This window comes from Pleurodeles waltl, chromosome 3_1 (genome assembly GCF_031143425.1).
Source record: "Pleurodeles waltl isolate 20211129_DDA chromosome 3_1, aPleWal1.hap1.20221129, whole genome shotgun sequence".
NCBI lineage: Eukaryota > Metazoa > Chordata > Amphibia > Caudata > Salamandridae > Pleurodeles > Pleurodeles waltl.
This window is the reverse complement of record NC_090440.1, coordinates 370,786,683-370,808,516: the sequence shown is the minus strand read 5'-3', so window position 1 is coordinate 370,808,516 and position 21,834 is coordinate 370,786,683. Positions and strand designations below refer to the sequence as shown.

The window sequence follows — 21,834 nt, the reverse complement described above, 5'->3', positions numbered from 1 at the left end:
CCTGATCAGCCTCGCTAAAACAAGGAGTCTTGGACTCTTTTCTGCCTGGTGGTTTGCCTAATGAAGGGGATTGTGGGAGAAGAGTTGGCGGACTTCAGGATCGTTGCCTTCACAGGGCTATTCACCGAAGCAAGAAGCTCACTTAACCATTTTTGCCTGCGGTCTGGCCACATCCCTCCCATTTACAGTTTATTAGCCTCTTCTCTGTCTTTTAGCCTTTAGACCTATTGCTATGACCGGTCATCTTAAAAGAGGGATGCTATTCCGTGCAGCCTCGGTACAGCATTTTTCATTTCAACCACTTCTAGACAGGTTTAATAGGATGCTTTATGAACTGCAAAGCTATACAATTAACGAACGCTGCAAGTTCGAAAAACAGGGTTTATTGGCACAAAAAATATTCCCTTATCAAACAAACTCATACATCGAGATAAAAAACATTTTCCAATGCAGATTTTTAACATTTTCTGGTATCGTCCTGATACAATATGCCTAAAATGAAAGTATTTATTTTTCTCTGTGTTCATAGCAATTACGATATTTCTACTTAATAAAAGATCTATTGATGTAAGACAATTGTTTAAAATAATTGTAGTGAAAACGGAAATGTCATGTAAAAATTTTATTACAAAAGAATTAATTTAAAAATGATCTCAACCGTACACAAAGCGATTTTAAAAGCCGTCTTGAGAAAATAAAAGGAGACAACGGTCTCGCAACTTTCCCCATCAGTAAGGTCTCCATGGTCATGCTAATCCAAATTTAGGTCTTCCAGAGATAAGAGCATAAACAAATGTTTTTTTTTTTTTAAAAGGCCTCTGTCTATATCATAAAAGAGTAGTCAACTAGTAGAATTCTCCTGAAAAGAATGCGAGAAACACATTTTTCCATTTTAAGCTGCCTTTTTTAGGTTAGAGGTAGATGGATTCGGGTAGTGGCCATATTATTCTTGCCCTCCCAACAACCCGAAAGCACAATATTGTCAAGTTTTTGTGAATAAGAAAGTTTCAGGAAGCCAGCCAGGGAAGCTTCAATGCTGGCAAAGCAATACTTTTAGTCCGACTGTACAATGTGCATAAAATGAATAGATGGGCATAAGATGAGCGCTGGAGACCATTGAAGTGGCAGCATTGTTCAGCCATTACACAGTCCATGCATCTGGTGAGGGAAAGCTCGCATTTCCTTTTCCAAGAGGATACATGTAGGCCAAAATCACTGATGCTTATCTGGCAGTGCCTAGTTAAAATAGGACTCCAGGGTCCCGCGGCGACGGATGTCACAGGTCCAGCAATGGAAGCCTCCTCCCAGTGAATTAGCATGGCGGATATTCACTTTGATGGTGGATATCCCTGGCAAAATAAAACAGAAAGTGTGAGGTTTTGCAGATGTTTGCTATATAGATATTTAAAAAATCTTTCTATTCCTGTCACATGTGGCAAGTCGGGATGTGCAAAATGTATGCAATTACATAACATTTCAGCACAATCACTCAAAATAATGTGATTCTGCAAAATGCAAATCCGTCATTTAGTGACATATGTCAGCATGAAACGTGCTCTTGCATCAATTTTTGAATACACATTTTGCAGTTAAAAAGCATGAAAAACAGTGACGCAATACACATGCACTTTGTGTGCTAGACGTTCATGTTTCTCAGGCATGCTAGAGGTAAACCTTGCCGTGAACAATGCGTTATTGGGCGATGCAGCATGGTTTTAGGAATTTTGCATAACAAGCTATACTCGAAATAATGCTAATTATGCCAGCATAAATTACATTTCAACTGGGCCTACTAGCAGGCACTTTATGTTTCTAGTGGGTATCATGACATGTTTGTGAAATATACAAATTGCATTATTTAACAGAATTACTTCTTAACAAGGAACATTCTGTAAAGCTGACTGTTGGTGATTAGTAGAGATGCACGACTGAGTAAATTGAACGGTTTTCCTTTTATATTGGAAGCCCCCTTTAAAGAGTGGCTGTTACAAGTCACTGTTTCCCTGGTAAATTTGGAAATACCCTCAAGCTAGACAGGGTATTTCTAAACTACTGACTCCTTTCTTCACTGGAAACAATCAGGTTTAATCCTGCCACGATGGAAAAAGGAATGCAATGCTCTCTAAATTGATGGGGAAGTAGGAATGCACAAATGCACAAAGCGAGAGCATTCAAAAGTGCAACTGTACAGCTAAATTCCAACCCTATTCTTGGATGTCAACCTTACAATATCAGAGTACATTCAGAAATAGCATCAGAAATATCCCTTTGAAACATCACAGCAGGGGTCATATTACCAAAGCAATCTGTGTCCGCCTTATCTAAGTTTGCCTGCTGCAATGATAAGAGAGCAGTAGTATAATATGAAACTGCAAAATACCACTAAGTATTGAGAGCAGGCATGTTGGAGCACTGAATGTTCTAATGTACACATCAGTCCCACATTCTATTACATTATGACATCTTCCGATTTCATTTTATACAACAGATCTATTTGCTCTAACATAAGCAAACACGGACAAGACAGTTTGGTTACATACTCCAAATGTAGAGAAACAAAATGAAAAACAAGCACTGGCATAGCCAATTTGTCTGGCCTCGACTGTCTTTTAGACATCAATATTGAATGCATTATAAATGTAATAAAAGAATGAGAATGTGTGTATGTTTGGTGCTTGAACCAGTATTAGATCTGGTGTGCAATGGCGCTTACATCATTTTGGCATACATTGTATTCATTACATAATCTAACCACACAGGTGCTAGTCAGCCTTCTTCCATTGTTGGCTTGAGACATTGTTAAACATATCTAGGATCATCCTACAGTACCATTTTCTCACATCTTCCCATCAGGGTAAATGTGTCCTTTGCTTTTCAGATATAAAATAGTTTCTCACACCTTCCGCAAAAAGCAAGACTCATCACACATTCCAATTGTCTAATTAATGGATTGTATATACACAAGGCAATGTTTTGTTTTGGACTACAGAAGGATGTTTTTAATTGCTTTTGTCACCTTAAGGCTAGAAGATGTCAGTCTCAACACAGCCCAAAATTGTAAAAGGATGGTCCTCCTTTTACTCAAAGCACAACACAGCCAAATATGTCTTCACAGAAGAATACAACGGAGATGGAAACCTTGGAAGGTGAATTATGCAGCCTCTATAATTATCCTGTGTAAGTGTGAAACCATACTTGCACAAAATTGGCATCTTGATAAAATGCATACAGCACAACCCCGTATCTAGATTTCCACAGCCTCAGATATGTGCTGGGAAGCTAAAGTCTCAATATGCAGCCAACAGATGTCCTTGTAGGGGAGTACTGAAAGTGTGTTGTACAATACATAAGCAGTTGTCCTCAAATGTGAGCACTAAAATGCTTGAAAGTTGAAATTCCAACAGTCGCCCTCACGGAAGAGTACAATGGAGATGAAAAACTTGTTGCATTCTACTACCAATTGAGGTCCTCACAGAAGTGCGATGGAGAAAGAAATGGAGTTGCAAATGTGTTATAATACCAACAGAGGTACTCAGAGAAGAGTGCAATGGAGATGGAAAGCGACAGTCCTCAGGGAGGAGTGCAATGGGGATGGGAAGTGTGTTGTACTTTAGTACCAACACAGGTCCTCACAGAGTAAAACACTGGCATCAGAGCCCTTTCTGGAACTTACACTTTGGGAGAGTGGGTTATTCAAAAGGCCCTCAACACTGACATCTTGAGAAAATAAATACAGCACTACTTTTCACCTAGGTCCACATTTTCCTCAAACAATTGCAACAAGCAAACATTAACATCTGCATGGACTGATTTCACCATTAAACTTGTAATTTATTTTTAGGAGTTAGGATGTTCACCCTACTGGGGAATAGCAACTGCAAAACTATTCTGGTAGTCTGTTGTCCTGGACATTTTGCACACAGTATATATCTGTAGGCACAGCACCAGTGTATCAGACAGAAATACGAAGGCGGAAAGGCTGCTAAAGTTCCCCAAGTCATTACGAGAGGTACCACTCAAGTCAGATACAATTGCTTTAAATGTCAATCACAATGCTGAGAGGGTGTGGCTTCAACCTAAACATTTGCATAAACACTCTTACTACTCTAATGCCTTTTTCTCATTGGAAACTGCAGTATACTACTAAGAGAAGTCCTCACACAAGAGTACAATGTAGATGGAAAGTGTTGCTCTCTACCACCAACAGAGGTACTCACCAAAAAGTGCAATGGAGATTGGAAGCTGCTGTTGTGCTGTACTATCAACAAAGGTCCTCAGAAGAGTGCAATGGAGATGGAAAGCTGCAGTTGCACTATACTACATCAAAAGATCTCACAGAAGAGTATAATGGAGATAGAAAGGTGAGGTTGCACTATATTACCAACAGACGTCCTCACATAAGAGTGCAATAGAGATAGCATGTTGCTACCAACACAGGTCCTTACGGACAGGCACAATGGTTTAATAGCCCTTCATGGTTGTATACTTACAATTTAAAAGGGTGAGTTATGCAAAAGCACACAATGCTGACATCCTGAGAAAATATATACATAACACTACTTTGCACCTAGGTTTAGGTTTTCCTCAAACAAGTGCATTGATTTTCTGGATGACCACATTTGCCATGCACTAACTACCACTGTTAAACTTTTCCCTTCTTTTTAGGAATTGGAATGTGCAGTCAAATAGGGAATGACAACTGCAGAACTAGTCTGGGATCGTTCCAAAGTTCTGGAATTTTCGCACACAATGAACACATGTAACTGCAAAACTAGTGTATTGGAAAGAAGTGCAAAGCTGCTGTATTTCTTCAGGCTGTTTCTACAGGTCCCTTTTAAGTCGAATACAATTGGTTGAAATGTCACTCACCAAGCTGAGGGGGTGTGGCTTTAACCTAGAAAGTTGGATATACACTGTTGCTACTCTAATGCATTGTACTTGTTTTTTTCTAAAGGATAAATAAAGCAACATTGGTTGATATTGATGAGTCATACTGCAACGTACAATAATTGTGTTGAGTGTGGTAGAAATAGTTGATGACAACCTATGATGACAACCTACTATGCAAAAGCACTAGCTGTCACTGAATTACAAAAGCCTAAAGGTTCTGGTGCTGGGCAACCAGATGTCAGGTGCACGTATACATGTGCAAAAGTAAAATGCAGTCACTCAAAGTTAAGGCATACAAATGCTGAAGTGAATTGGTTCACTAATTTATACATTGTGTTGTGGTGGGAGAGAGCATTATTTGTGCTCCATTTGAACAGACAAATGGCAAAAGAGTGCTGATTAAAAGTACATAGGTGTGCCCTTACAGGAAAAGATACCAAAAGCTGACTAACAGATAAAAAAAAGGTCCTGGAAAGAAAGGAATAGTACAGATTAAGTACTGGAGAAGCTGAGCCCATTTAGGATCAGTGTGGGCAGTGCAGGAGAGGGAAGATCAGACTTGCTGAGCTTGGTGGTTCTCTGCTGCTGTCAAATGCAATGCTTATTCTTAATTTCCATTTGATTCTATGGATCTTTTCAATGAATTGCATTTAGCTAGAAAAGTCACATGCATCAGATAACCATCAAACCTGCATATTGCAAAGTATACGGTACTAAGACCGAATACGTCCATACACACTCCTAGGTTGCAGAATAATGTTGACATTAAATTGCGGTGCTTCATGAATCTACAATGTGGCTCTAAGTGTGTGGTTTCGTACTCCATGAACATCTCATGGTCCCGATTCGATAATCCTTCTTGACACAAATGTCATTATCCTTCTTAGCACCTAGTGAAGTTGTTTTCAGTGAGGATTAGTCTTTAACACATGAGATGCCCAAATGAATTTCTTTACATTGCCATGCACGGTTTGGAATTTTTGTCATGTAAATGTTCCTTTTAATTTACAAAGTAATTTGAAATTCTGGGTGTGCAAACACAATATTCAAATGATATGAAGTGTGATTTTTTTTATTGTTTTGTAGCAGAACTCTGTTATTGAGCTGCTACTAAAAGGTTTTCTCCTGTCTAATTTTGCACATTTGTGCAGCTAGTGCTTCAGATATATTCTATCAGCTCCCTGATATGTAGGGTAAAGCAAATGATCAATCTTCCAGGAGAATGGGAACTGGTATACTGAGGCACAGCATGGGTTAATAGTGGTACTTTGCACTTTTTGTGCACTTTCTAAAGTCCTGGTGAAATGTTTTTAGCCCAGTTCTTTGTGTGATAGTGAGTCAATAAACAGGCAGGTGCAACAGTGAAAACAAATATCAGTGTCACTAATTACCTAATTTTTCAAACATCTGATGGATCGAGTGCTCGTTGGCATCCACCATCACACGCTTTTGATCTAGCATTAAGACGTTCATGGAGAGCCATTTGGATGACATCCAGAGTGGGTGATCTAAAACCATAACAAGAGCACGGTTAGAGCTGCTGAAATAGATTCAGAAAACAAATGTTTAGATTTTACATTTCAGAACTAAGCAAAGAATACCATCAGGAATAAGGGGGGTTGGAGGAGTGACCACAGTCCAGCCAGCCTTCTTGAAGAGGTCAATCTAAAAAAAAAAAAGGGAAAGAAAAAGAGAAAATATTAAGCTAGTCAACAACTTTTAAAAATAGGTGTTCTTTAATGTGCTTAAATGCTGTGGTGCTCTTCAAGTAAACTAATGGGTAAAGCTGTACCTGGTGGCAAGGACGGTCTGGGTTGGAAAGCACTAGGCCAGGTCCTATGATGTTGAAGGTAGCATCAATGTGCATTGGGTTAGGATCCTTAAAAGAGATGATGTGAACTCTGTACTCTGGAGCAAGATGTCTTCGCATCCACTCAATGCCCTGGTAATTTGTAACCTAGAAGAAAACGTATTCGCTGTTAGAATTCTGCAGTCATGTACAGGGTATTTTTATTAATGCTCTAAATGATAGTGGAGATTAACAGTTTTGTCCAACTGAGTTTTCTTTTTCTACCACCCACTTACCAAGTGTCTTCAGTGTGATGGCGACAGTTCCCAGAATAACCAGAAGCACTTAGTGACAATGCAGACAGAAAAGCATGTGAGACTGCCCCTGGCACAGTTATGCCACACTCTTCCAGACTAATCCTCTGTGCTCCATTACACAAGAAGAGGGAGAAACAGGTCACCACTCTGTTCCCAAGGTGCTTGTGGGAACTGAACAAGACCCGGATGACTGTGTATCAAGTAGTGCTGACAAACTCTGAAGCACCAGACAATGGGAATTTAGCACAATCGTGTATTTGTAGGAAGTCGTTCCGCATACTGGGGCCAATTCACAAATATATCTCTGCATGTAAGGCTTGAACGCAGGCTGAAATGGAATTTTGTAAGGGCTGACCCACTTCTGTAATGGGTGGGAAGTTGGAGTTCTGGTGTGTGAATGACCTGGAGGGTTGTGAACACCCATAATCATACTTGTATACGAGTGAACACTCGCAATCATACGTGTTTATGATTCACATATGTGTTGTAATCAAACCATTATCTGACCCCTTCCTACCCTGCTTATGGTTGGAGATGTACTCGTGTCATGTGCTAAAGTAAATTCCTTTTTAGGGAAGATATAGGAAAGATAGTCGTTAACCCCCACTCCCTTGAAATAGTAGGGAGTGTAGAGGAAAGGATTTCTTCGTGGGAAAAATGTTTGCAAGCAAAAATGTGTGTATATTCTTGAATGAAAATATAGCACTTAAATGTTTTCTAGGAGAAAATCTAGATCCTGTCATGATATTGTAAATAATAACGTGTCTTATTAAACTTTATAGAGCGACAACTAACAGTCGTTACTACCACAAACGTAAAGGTATTCAAGTACTACTGCTGTTGATCTTGTACATAACCGATAACAAAAATTAATAAACCTTTCTTCACAGGCTGTCACCAATATCTTTTAAAAAGAGAAATATTGTAGTTGTGTAAATCTAGCAAACAAAATGACATTAAATCTTGAACTATTTTAAGGAAAACGTAATAATTATTTCTACTTCTACCTGACTCCTTTGTGCAAAAATGTCTCTTCCAGCTCTCATAAAATCAGCAGCATCAAAACAAGGCTCAAACTCGGTTGTTACAAATTTTCCCTGAGCAGCCAGTTTGTGCCTGTCTTCCACAGAACGGATCGGGTAATCCTGGAAATAACCAACGGGTAAAAACGCAGTTAGTTAAGCATAGGCAGCGGAAGAAACAACACAAACCTGGTGCTATGTTTTAATGGGCACCTAGAGCAATCGGGACACAATTATAACAGAATATACCCCGTAACAAATGCTGTAGGCCTGGATTTTCCAGAGGTGGTCTACGATTGTGCTATGACGGGGTCACGAGAAGTGAGAAGTAGTCACAAAATGCAAGGTCTTAAGTATAATGTTAGTTATTTAGTGATTTAAGTACCATGGGTTTCATTAAACTGCTCCTCGTTTACATGTCATTCAATACTGTTAGTGCTTTAAAGTCATAACCATAACTTTCTTTAAACTACTTCTTCACGCAGAATGAGTTTTCTTATTGATAGAAATTGAAGCCAAAGCCCTTTTACTATAGCATTAAGACTTGTCTTCCAATTAGGAAACAAAGTAAGAATAAATCTTGAAATAAAAGTTAGCTTCAAATAAAACAAGTATTGGCCGGTTTAAACGAAAGCGATTAGAAACGTTAACAGTTGTAAGCAGTATAACAAGACATGTTTTTGTTTTTTGACATGTGAAATGGTAAGCTTTTCTGGGGTAACAAGTACTTAGTGAAAGTCAGAAAACACATTCAGACGGGAATAAAAGGTAATTCTGAGCACTGTTTTTAGGGTTTGTTTACTTTACTCTGAAAAGTGCTTTATGAATCAGTAATGAACACGTTAACAAAAAAACAAAAACAAAAAAATCTTACTTTATAGTGTCCCATGCCGGTGATAATAAAAGGAGAGTTGAACCCAGATTGAAGCTGGCCTTAGATCCAGGCTGACAAGGATAGTATGGTCCAATTCTGCTCTTTTACTCCTTTTCCGGACATTCTGGGACGTGATTAATCCTAGACTGCGTCGCTTAAAAGCCAGGACTGGACATGCTAGCAGCCGGTCACTGGTAAAATCACAAATGATCCAAACTGTTGCATGTATGTAGGTCAATAATCACCACAAACATAAATATAAGTAATTGGGATACCTGGTCATAAAGTTCATCAGCCATTGTGGGTTTAGGTGCGGTGGTCCATTTGGCGCCACGGCGAAAGTATTCCTTGATAAGAGGTCTATATGCTCTGTATTCAAAGAAGCGAGCACGCCACGCCATAGGTGCCTCAATTATTTCATTTCCAACCACTAGTAGAATGTCTCTTGGCATAGCAGCATACAGGCCTGCATAAAAAAAGTAATACTATTTAAAATATGTGGGAATAACAGCATGTAACCATATCAAAGCACTTTTTCCATGAGGATTCATTGTTCCATAAGACCAGGTTGTGGAACTCTACTTCCTTGCTATTGACGCCTGCCCTATGGCAGTGGATATCATTACGATGCTCACTTCTCCTTAATTAATATAATCAGTGTCCAAACCCCCCCCCCCTTTACTGTGCGTGGTTAATACATGGCACGTGTGTTGGCCGCAAAATGTTGGGATTCTTGTCGTGCACAACTATATGCAGGAACATCTTTCTTAGCACCCTTACAGTTATGAGAGATGCCTTCGAGAATAACTGTAAGAGCCTTGACTTCTACCAGGCCTGCCTCTCTTTGCTAAAAATGCCTCCCCACTTTATGTGGCAGCATGAGACCTACCAGCTGATGTACAAAATAGATAATTAATAGACAAGACTGTACCTAATGTCTATTGATGCCTTTAGAATGAAAATAACATTTCAAAGGAGCCCCTGCCTTCCACAAGCATATGGAAACCATGTTCAAGCTTTGCTCCCTTGTGAATTACTCCACTTGTTCTTCTCTTGCCCGCTTAACCAACATGTGAGAGATCTGAAGCAACTATCACTTGGCTAACATCTTTTCCTAGATGGAACAATGTGTTCCTTCTCTTCTTTCACTATTTACCTCAGTTTAATTGCCCAATAGCTTCAAAGGTGACAATAGTCACCCCATCCCGAAAATGCTGGATGAGCCAAACCCACCAATTCCTGTCCCCTTGCTCTTCTCTCTTCTTCTTCATCTTCACCTTTTGTCTTTAATTGCAATCGTCTCAGTAACCCATGCAAGGGGCAACCGCTGAATGTACTCCATTAAGACTGCTGCCAGATACACTGATATTTCATAATGTATGCACATAATCATCTCTTGCCATCCTCATCCTTCTCAATCTCCAAGCAGTCAATCATGATGCACTATGTATAAATGTGCCAAGTCAGGGCATTGCTTGCACTGCACTCCACTAACCCTTCGGCAAACTGAATAAGTGGTACCCACAAGGAAATCCGCAGGATTCCCCTTTTCCATGGAACGGGCACTTGCTCAACTCAAGATGGTTAATCTTTTAAATCACTTAGGTGTGCCAGAGTGTGGAATTGATAGGATCTGTACCCCTCTCCTGTGGACTCAGACTCTGTGAGGAGTATCTGGGAGGCTACCACCATATCATAGCTGGCAGGCCTTAACACCCATAACATTCCATTATGGAAACAGTTTAGGTAGGTGCTGGAAAGCATGATCTTACCATCTGAATTCTGGATTTTCCATCTATGTGCTCTATCCTTCTGAGATCTAAATATGTATCTCAGTGTCTTTTGCAGTTCCAACCCTTCACCCAGCTCACTACCAGTGAGCATCACATGAACAATGCATGAACTTTCTTCTTGCTTTACACAACACCACTTCCATATAGATATTACCTACTCGTCCAGGTCCTCCTACAAAATATTTGCTAAAGCCCCACAAACTTAATTTCTCTTACAGATTTAAGCTGTACTGGGTTATCCAACTACTTCCCTGTCATTTGAAGATGGACTTTCTAGGGGCTGCCAAATGCTGAGATTTACCAAGACTGCTCCTCTGCCTAAAATCTATTCTCCCATCACATTCCCTCCTGGCCTCTGTATACCCCGAGCCACTGGAATTATGCGTTTGTGTGGCTGTGGCGATTTTTGCATAGTTATAGATTTGCTGCATTTCCCTCACAATCCATCATCTGCCACATAATCTTCAGATAACAAAAAAAAACTTTTTTCTAGATCAAACGGTTCAAAAGTTAGTAAAAATGTTGCGACGTGTTGTCATGCAGTAGAAGGCCCTTTGCAAAGGTTGACTGGTCACCTTTCTGTAGACTATTCCTATATTTGGATGTTAAACTGGTACTGAGGTACAACTAATGCCCAAACTGTGTTAACAAGTTTAACAAGCATTTGCAATGCAATGAGTCTTGCGTTTGCTCAAGTTAAAGCAATTACAATTGTAAACTCCTAACCGGACTTTTCTTGCCACAAAGTGAAAATGAAAAGTAAAACCGTTTCACATAAGCGAGCTGATGGCCACCATGAGCGCAAAGCAGACACAAAAGAAAACAGAAGTTCGCTTGCATTGAAACGTATCAATCCAAACACAAATCGGCCCCACTTTCATCCAAACACAATCGCCCCATTTCCATCCAAACACAATCGGCCCCACTTCCATCCAAACACCATCAGCCCCACTTCCATCCAAACACCATCGGCCCCACTTCCATCCAAACACCATCGGCCCCACTTCCATCCAAACACAATTGGCTCCACTGCAGTCCAATCCACCCCAATCCAGTCCACCTAACCCCAATCCAATCCACTTCAGTCCACACTACCCAATCCACCCCACCCCAATAAAGTCCACCCCACTCCAATCCAATCCATCCAACTTCTCCCCACCCCACTCCACTCCACCCCAGTCCAATCCAATCCACCCCACTGCACCCCAGTCCAATCCACCCCAGTCCAGTCCAGCCCAATCCACCTCACCCCAGCCCAATCCACCCACTCCAATCCAATCCACCCCAGTAAATCCAATCCACCCCACTACACTCCAAACCACCCCAATCACCCCAGTCCACCAAATCCACCCCACTCCACTAAATCCACCCCACCCACTCCACCAAATCCACTTCAATCCAATCCACACCCACCCACCCCAGTCCAGTTCAATCCACCCCAGTCCAATCCACTCTGGTCTAGTCCAATCCACCCCACCACAATCCACCGCAGTACAGTCCAATCCACCCCAAACAAATCCACTCTAGTCCAATCCACCCCACCCCCAAACAAATCCAATTTACCCCAACCCCAAACCAATCCAGTCCAATCCAATTCACCCCAAACCAAACTACCCCACTCCTGTCCAATCCACCCACCCCACTCCAATCCAATCCAATACAATCCACCCCACTCCAATCCAGTCCAATCCAATCCAATCCACCCCACTCCAATCCAATCCAATTCACCCCAGTCCAATCCAATCCACCCCAGTCCAATCCAATCCACCCCAGTCCAATCCAATCCACCCCAGTCCAATCCAATCTTCCCCAGTCCAATCCAGTCCATTCCAATCCTCCCCAGTCCAATCCAATCCACCCCACTCCAGTCCAATCCAATCCACCCCAGTCCAATCCGCCCTGCTCCACTTCAATCCGCCCCGCCCCACCCCATTCCAATCCACCCTAATCCAATCTACTCCACCCCATTCCAATCCAATCCACTCCACCCCATTCCAATCCAATCCACCCCACCGCAGTCCAGTCAATCCACCCCACTCCAATCCAATCCAATCCACCCCGCCCCAATCCAATCCAATCCGCCCCACTCCAATCCAGCGCATACGCCCCACTCCAGTCCCATCCACCACAGTCCAATCCAATCCGCCCCACTACAGTCCACAACACCCCAGTCCACTCCAGTCCAATCCACAACACCCCTGTCCACTCCACAACACCCCAGTCCACTCCAGTCCAATCCACAACACCCCACTCCACTCCACTCCAGTCCAATCCACCTCACACCAATCAAGTCCAATCCACCTCACTCCAGTCCAATCCACCTCACTCCACTCCAGTCCAATCCACCTCACTCCACTCCAGTCCAATCCACCTCACTCCACTCCAGTCCAGTCCAATCCACCTCACTCCACTCCAGTCCAATCAACCTCACTCCAGTCCAATCCACCCCACTCCGGTCCAGTCCAATCTTCCCCACTCCAGTCCAATCCACCCCACCCCAGTCCAGTCCAATCCACCCCACTCCAATCCACCCCACTCCAGTCCAATCCACCCCACTCCAGTCCAGTCCAATCCAATCCACCCCACCCCAGTCCAATCCACCCCACTCCAGTCCAATCCACCCCACTCCAATCCACCCTACTCCAATCCAATCCAATCCACCCCACTCCAACCCACCCCACTCCAATCCAATCCACCCCATCCAATCTACCCCCTCCACCCCACTCCAATCCAATCCACCCTAACCCAATCCACCCAATTCCAATCCACCCCACCCCACCCCAATCCAATCTAATCCACCCCACTCCAATCCAATCCACTCCAACCCACTCCAATCCGCCCCACTCCAATCCAATCCAATCCGCCCCACTCCAATCCAATCCAATCCGCCCCCACTCCAATCCAATCCAATCCGCCCCCACTCCAATCCAATCCAAACCGCCACACTCCAATCCAATCCAATCCAAACCGCCACACTCCAGTCCAGTCCAATCCAATCCAATCCGCCCCACTCCAGCCCAATCCAATCCACCCCACTCCAGTCCAATCCAATCCAATCCACCCCACTTCAATCCGCCCGCCCCACTTCAATCCGCCCGCCCCACCCCATTCCAATGCACCCTAATCCAATCCACTCCATTCTAATCCAATCCACTCCACCGCAGTCCAGTCAATCCACCCCACTCCAATCCAATCCACCCCACTCCAATCCACCCCGCCCCACTCCAATCCAATCCGCCCCACTCCAATCCAATCCAATCCGCCCCACTCCAATCCAGTCCCATACGCCCCACTCCAGTCCCATCCACCACAGTCCAATCCAATCCAATCCGCCCCACTCCACTCCACTCCAATCCAATCCAATCCAATCTGCCCCACTACAGTCCACAACACCCCAGTCCACTCCAGTCCAGTCCACAACACCCCAGTCCACTCCAGTCCAATCCACAACACCCCCGTCCACTCCAGTCCAATCCACAACACCCCAGTCCACTCCACAACATCCCAGTCCACTCCAGTCCAATCCACAACACCCCACTCCACTCCAGTCCAATCCACCTCACTCCACCCCAGTCCAATCCAGTCCACCTCACCCCACTCCAGTCCAGTCCAGTCCACCTCACTCCACTCCAGTCCACCTCACTCTACTCCAGTCCAGTCCACCTCACTCTACTCCAGTCCAGTCCACCTCACTCTACTCCAGTCCAGTCCACCTCACTCCAGTCTAGTCTAGTCCACCTCACTCCAGTCTGGTCCACCTCACTCCACTCCAGTCTGGTCCACCTCACTCCACTCCAGTCTGGTCCACCTCACTCCACTCCAGTCCACCTCACTCCACTCCGGTCCAGTCCGCCCCATTCCACTCCAGTCCAGTCCGCCCCATTCCACTCCAGTCCAGTCCACCCCATTCCACTCCAGTCCAGTCCGCCCCACTCCAGTCCAGTCCAGTCCGCCCGGCTCCAGTCCAGTCCAGTCCGCCCGACTCCAGTCCAGTCCGCCCGACTCCAGTCCAGTCCGCCCGACTCCAGTCCAGTCCAATCCGCCCCACTCCAGTCCAATCCAATCCGCCCCAATCCAGTCCAATCCAATCCAATCCAATCCACCACACCCCACCACACTCCATTCCAATCCGATCCAATCCAATCCACCCCACCCCAGTCCAATACACCCCACCCCAGTCAAATCCACCCCAGTCCAATCCACCCCAATCCAATCCAATCCGCCCCACTCCAGTCCAGTCAGTCCAATCCACCCCACCCCACCCCACTCCATTCCAATCCAATCCGCCCCACTCCAGTCCAGTCAGTCCAATCCACCCCACCCCACCCCACTCCATTCCAATCCAATCCACCCCACTCCAGTCCAACCCACCCCACTCCAGTCCAGTCCACCCCACTCCAGTCCAACCCACCCCACTCCAGTCCAGTCCAATCCGCCCCAATCCAATCCACCCTGCTCTAGTCCAATCCAATCCACCCTGCTCTAGTCCAATCCAATCCGCCCCACTCCAGTCCAATCCAATCCGCTCCAGTCCAATCCATTCCTCCCTGCTCCAGTCCAATCCATTCCACCCCGCTCCAGTCCAATCCATTCCGCCCCACTCCCGTCCAATCCAGTCCAATCCAATCCACTCCCATCCAATCCAGTCCAATCCACCCCAATCCAACCCACCCCAGTTCAATCCAATCCGCCCCAATCCAATCCGCCCCACCCCACTCCAGTCCAATCTGCCCCAATCCAATCCGCCCCACCCCAGTCCAATCCAATCTGCCCCAATCCAATCCGCCCCACCCCAGTCCAATCCAATCTGCCCCAATCCAATCCGCCCCACCCCAGTCCAATCCAATCTGCCCCAATCCAATCCGCCCCACCCCAGTCCAATCCAATCTGCCCCAATCCAATCCGCCCCACCCCAGTCCAATCCAATCTGCCCCAATCCAATCCAACCCACCCCAGTTAAATCCAATCCGCCACAATCCAATCCGCCCCACCCCAATCCAATCCAATCCGCCCCACCCCAATCCAATCCAATCTGCCCCAATCCAATCCGCCCCACCCCAATCCAATCCAATCCGCCCCAATCCAATCCAATCCGCCCCAATCCAATCCAATCCGCCCCAATCCAATCCACCCCGCCCCAATCCAATCCAATCCGCCCCAATCCAATCCAATCCGCCCCACCCCAATCCAATCCAATCCGCCCCACCCCAATCCAATCCAATCCGCCCCACCCCAATCCAATCCGCCCCACCCCAATCCAATCCGCCCCACTCCAATCCAATCCGCCCCACTCCAATCCAATCCGCCCCACTCCAATCCAATCCAATCCGCCCCACTCCAATCCAATCCAATCCGCCCCACTCCAATCCAATCCAATCCAATCCGCCCCACTCCAATCCAATCCGCCCCACTCCAATCCATGCTGAACAGCAGCCACACTATTGTACAACATGGCAACAAACATTGCCACAGCCACTAGCTCTTTTATAGGCAAGACCTACTGGCTTTGCCAATACTTGTTACATCTGGCTGTCATGGACTACCAGTTATCCCCAATATCCATGCTAATGATGAATAGTATTCCATTTTGTGTTGTTACTTACGGCAAATTACCATGTGTTCTTTGACAAAACTAAATTTACAACGAACTATTACTGGTTAAGTCAACACAATGTCAGCTGCATCTACTGTAAAGAATCGGATAACCCATTCTCACAACTCATTTTAATGCAGTGGGTCTAGAAACCAGATGCTGTAAATGCAATACTGCAGCAGAAACATACCTACTTTAGTTGTAGTTGCTTGACATTTCTAGCATCTCCAGTTTTAATGACACTGGTCTTGCTGTCATTGGAAGCCAGATTCATATTTAAAGTTGCTCGCATAGCTTACAGACACATTCAGTTTAATTTTTCTTTGACATGAACAATATGTGATAGCAGCAGAAGAATACTTTGCTTACAGACTTAGAAACTTAATATAAAGCTAATCAATAATTATATGTTCTCGTCTTTGTCAGACAAGTTGTTTGCAACAGAGAAAGCTTGGAGGTATTCTAAGCAAGCACAGGTGTACATAAAAAATGCTCAGCATATTGAACAGTTTTTGATGTAGCTACGTTTTCATACGTCACATTTATTAATAGGATCTCAATAGTGCACAAGGCAAAATAAATAAACTCTAAAAACTGCCCGTCATCAGAAACATGACGGGCACTTCCAGATGCGGCTGCAGTCTAAAGTGAGGAGAAAAGGCAAGACTGACATCTGAAGCCTCCATGATCAGTGTATTTTAACTGTGTCAAATTCATGGCTCTAAAGGAACCATTCTACCCATGCACTAAGTAATCCTCAGAAGCCCATAAAAGAGGTGTCATGATACACTTTTGCAAATTGCAGAGGTATGGGTTTGCTAGGTAGGATATTTATCTAAACACTTCCGATTATTTTGGAGATGAGGGATCCAACTAGTGGGGATATACTGCAGTCGGATACACAATCCGGTGAGAATTGTCGGATTTCAAGTTGATTTCATCACTCCAGGTTTTACAGGAAGAAATGTAGCAATTATGCCACGTGTTCCTTCAGTGCTTCTGCTTACACTCTTGTTGGCAATCCGAGTCCGTAAGTGACCCATTAGCACTTTAAGTTTCCTTGTGGGCATAAGTACCCCAGACGTTTCTCTATCTAAATAAATATATTAAATATGCCGTTCTATCGGCCCGATACTTCAAGAGAATTTTAAATTTACAGCCAACAATTTTTACAGGAATACATTGTATTGTGGGAATACTACACGTTTATTCTATGCTGCTGATGCATTTTGGAATAAAAAAACAACAACAAAAAACACACCACCGTATGTAAATAATCCAATGGATCAACTTTTTGGTTTCTGCAACAGAAAATATTTTAACTGGTTTGTTTCCATAATGTAAAAAAGGCATAGTGGCGTGTCACGTGTGGGATAAACAACAATGTCAGTCTAGCAGTGTAACTTAAAAACGGAAAATATACGAAATGCAACTGGCTAACAAGATCTAGCATGTACGTTACTAGGCGGGAAACAGTCAAACAAGACTAGCTTACTAAAATGGATTTACAAACCCTTCTCGATTAATGCATTGTAACGACAAGCCTGCAGACTAGATTCAAATACCAGGATGAACAGCACCTCGATCTTTCACACCTTTACAAAAAGTAGAACCGCAACCCTGAATAACAGAATCCTTGAGGGCATGGTAAGTATTGGAATAAAAAAATAAAAATCATTTCTTACTGGTGCTCTTTTAGGTGTTTTGGGAAGTATCTATGTTATCACTGTGGCTTACCTGAAGACTCGAAGTCCGGAGTTCTATACTGGACTGACCAGTCAATTACTTCTGGTCTCCTAACGGTCACTCCTTCCATTTTCAGTATATTGCACATTTCTTCTATCTCGGCAACGGCCTTTTCGACATGTTCACGAGGGAAACTCTGACCCCCATGCTTCTGGTAAAATGGCCAGTATTTTTCGTAAGTGTTTGCCTAAAAGGGAATTGAAAATATTAATGTAAAGCAAAGTCACAAGTTCTCTCTCAAGATCTACTAACCAATGAAGTGACATCATAAAACAATACAACACTGTCTTGCAGAGCATATTTTCTAAAATGGCTGGTTGCTGTTTGAGTGCTTTAATTGCACAAAATATAATTGCTTTGAAAAACATTTTACAGGGAAATGTGAAATATTGTCCATGTTTTGTGGAAATGACATCACAAAGACAGTATCAGAAGAAACTTACTGTTGCCCACTGTTTTCTTTGTCACGTCTTCATCACAGCTGAAGCAAACCCAGAACATCTAAACTGCAGTCATGGCCCATTGTTAGATGAACGTTGCAGGAGAAATTTCAAACAACTCTGAATTTAGCAAATGTTAATTGTTTCGTTAGCACTCTATTTGTGAAAGCTAAGCAAAATCTAAAAGTCCTAATCAGAATAAGGGCCATTATTAGCTGAATAGTGCAGGAGTAGTTTAAAGAATCTCCGAGCACAATCATTGTATATTGTTTGATTAATAATCTGTTAATGAAAGCAGAACATCCTTATTCAGATTAAGGCCCATTGTTAGCTCTAAATTGCTGGTAGTAGCTTCAATAATCTCAGATTCCTATAGCTAGAATCTGTTAAGAAACAGCCTTTTTTTTATCTGGAGCGATGTATCTCAGCTGTATTATCATGTACATAATTAAATATCCCCTCTTCTTTTTATCACGATCAAATATAGTTCAGTACTTCATTTGCTGCTTTTTTTAGCTAAAGCCTTAGAGTGATACCCTTTTGCAGGCCTCGACTTCTAATCACTGTCGTAATTCTAGCGCCTCATTGTAGGAAAGTAGCCTCTTTCTTGGCATGGTTACCCCCATTTTTAGGGTCGAATGCGCAAGCGCTCTAGCCTGCTGTTACCTATGTGGGCTTTTAACCATGCCCACCACACACCCATCAGTTTCGTTGGTTTTTGGGCTTGCCTTTTAAAAATAGCTTGATTTTAATTGTGAACGGAATGCATTTGTTATGACTATTCCAGTGTTTAGCCCTCCTCGAGTGCACTGGCCAGCTACTATGAAGCGCAATCTTGCTGCACATCTGCTGATACGTCTGACTGGAAGCAAACTTCTGTTTCAATTTGTGTGCTCATTAAAGTTCATGGCGTGGCACTTTAAATTGGCTTGCTTATGTAAAACTGTATTACTTTTCATTTTATGTGGCAATAAAAGTCCAGTTAGGACTTTACAACGCTAATAGCTCTAGGTCAAGCAAATGTAGGACCCATTGCATTGCAAATGCTTGTTCTGCCCGTTGTCAGTGTGTTTGACTGTGTTCACTGGTATCCTGCTAACCAGGACCCCAGTGATTATGCTTTCTCCCTTCAAACTTGGTTACTTGAACAACTTATACCCCACATTTGGCATACTGGTGCCCCAAGTAAGTCACTAGTATATGGTACCCAGGACATTGGGGTACCAGGGGATCCCGATGGGCTGCAGCATGTATTATGCCACTCATGGGGAGACCATGCAAAGTGTATCTGCAGGCATGCCATTGCAGCCTGCGTAAAAGGGAGCATGCACCCTTTTCACTATAGGTCACTGAACCAGGTCATTGTAAGTCACCCCTATGGCAGGCCCATCCAGCCCAGAGGGCAGGATGCAGGTACCTTTGTGTGAGGTCACCCCTGCACTAGCAGAGGTGCCCCCACAAACTCCAGTCCCATTTTACTGGACTTCATGAGTACGGGGATGCCATTTTATGCATGTGCTGGACATAGGTCACTACACCTATGTCCAGCTACATAATGGTGACTCTGAACTTAGGCGTGTTTGGTATAAAACATATTCGAATCATTCCCCAATACTGTTGCCAGTATTGCAAGTATGATCCCATGCACCCTGGGGGCTCCTTAGGTGACCCCCAGCATTGCTCCTACCAGCCTTATTGGGTTTTCCAAGCAGCCCCAGCTGCTGCCACCCCTCAGACAGATTTCTTCCCTCCTGCTTTTTGAAGGGCTCAAGCCCAGGAAGGCAGAACAAAGGATTTCCTTTGGAAGAGGGGGGTAACACCCTCTCCTTTGGAATTAGTTGTTACATGGCTTGGGAGGGGTAGCCTCCCCTAGCCACAGGTATGCTTTGAAGGGCACATTTGCTGCCTTCTGTGCATAAACCAGTCTACACCGGTTCAGGGTGCCCCAGTCCAGCTTTGGCACGAAACTGGACAATGGAAAGGGGAGTGACTACTCCCCTGTCCAACACAACCCCAGGGGTGGTGCCCAGATCTCCTCCAGAGGGTTCCTGGGTTCTGCCATCTTGAATTCAAGGTAGGCAGGAGCCTCTAGGAGCATCTGAGTGGCCAGGTCACGCAGGTGACATCAGAGCCCCCCCGTGGCTAGGTGACCAATCTCCCTTTCAGGACTATTTATGGTCCCTTCCTTGGGTGGGTCCTCAGATTTGGCTTGCAAGATTCCAGAAGGAATTGTCTGCAGCCTATATTTCGACTTCTAGCCACTGGAACCGCGACTGGACCCTTTAAGAACTGACAATCCGCATCCACGACGAAGACTCTCCTTGCAACATTGTTTCGAAGGAATCTCCCTTGCAGTGAAGGAGTTAATCCCCTGCATCCACAGGCAACAACTGCAACAACAACTGGCTGTGTGGATCTCCTCATCCTGAGCTGCGTAGATCCTGCATCACAGGTGGTGGTCTGGAGTAGTCCTCTTGGTCCTCTCTGCCAGCTGTCTAACTTTGGTGGAGGTAAGCCCTTGCCTTCCCATGCAGGACAGTACCCCTGTGCACCGTCTCTTGCAGCTACCAAGGCTTATTGGCATCTCCTCCAAGGGATCTTCAGGCTACGTGTAGTCCCAGCATCCAGAAATCCTTCCTGCGACGCACATCCCTCTGCATGCTTCTCCTGCGGCGTGGGACCCATCTCAAGTTTTGGGTGGTTTGGGGAAAATCCAGCAACTTACTCCTTTCTTCCTGGTCATTGGGGGCACGTCGATACTTCCCTTTGGGGTTCCCTAGTTCCTCCAGCTCCCCTCTACACATTCCACTTACCTAGGTGGGGGTCCTGCATTTGCATTCCTTTTTTAGCATATGGGCTCCCCCTAGGGTCACCATTGTCTGTTGCTATTTGCACTGTTTTCTATTACTACTTATACCTATTTCTGATTACTAGTGTACATATCTAGTGTGTGACTTACCTCTTATTGGAGGGTTGCCTCTAGTACTTTTTGGTAACTGTCACTAAAATAAAGTACATTTATTTTTGTAACACTGAGTTTTCCTTTCATGTGTGTAAGTGCTGTGTGACTACAGTGGTATTGCAGAAGCCTTGCATGTCTCCTAGATAAGCCTTGGCTGCTCATCCACAGCTACCTCCAGACAGCCTGGCTTGTAGACACTGCCTACACTAATAGGGGATACCTAGAACTGGTATAAGGTGTAAGTACCTTAAGTACCCACTACACACTAGGCCAGCTTCCTACACTTATGATTTCTCCAATTCAGTGTCCGAATAGTCACCATTTCCTTGCGCTTGTGTTTTCTAAAGGGGTTGGCCCTGATTATATCATTTAAAAACAATAGACTAAACTCGTGAGATGTCTCTCTGT

General features: G+C 44.2%; 1 protein-coding gene across 1 annotated transcript in view; it reads right to left on the bottom strand.

Moving 5' to 3' along the window:
• Positions 1–367: 367 nt before the first annotated feature.
• Positions 368–21,834, bottom strand: part of LOC138284115 (glycine amidinotransferase, mitochondrial) — a 67,009-nt gene continuing 45,542 nt past the window's right edge. Inside the window, exons 3-9 of the mRNA XM_069222554.1 lie at positions 18,016–18,211; positions 9,168–9,358; positions 8,004–8,141; positions 6,683–6,847; positions 6,492–6,555; positions 6,282–6,398; positions 368–1,349 (exon numbers count right to left, since the gene is read on the bottom strand). Of these exons, the coding sequence (XP_069078655.1) occupies positions 1,237–1,349; positions 6,282–6,398; positions 6,492–6,555; positions 6,683–6,847; positions 8,004–8,141; positions 9,168–9,358; positions 18,016–18,211 (984 nt within the window). The 3' untranslated portion in view covers positions 368–1,236. The remainder of the gene's footprint in view (positions 1,350–6,281; positions 6,399–6,491; positions 6,556–6,682; positions 6,848–8,003; positions 8,142–9,167; positions 9,359–18,015; positions 18,212–21,834) is intronic.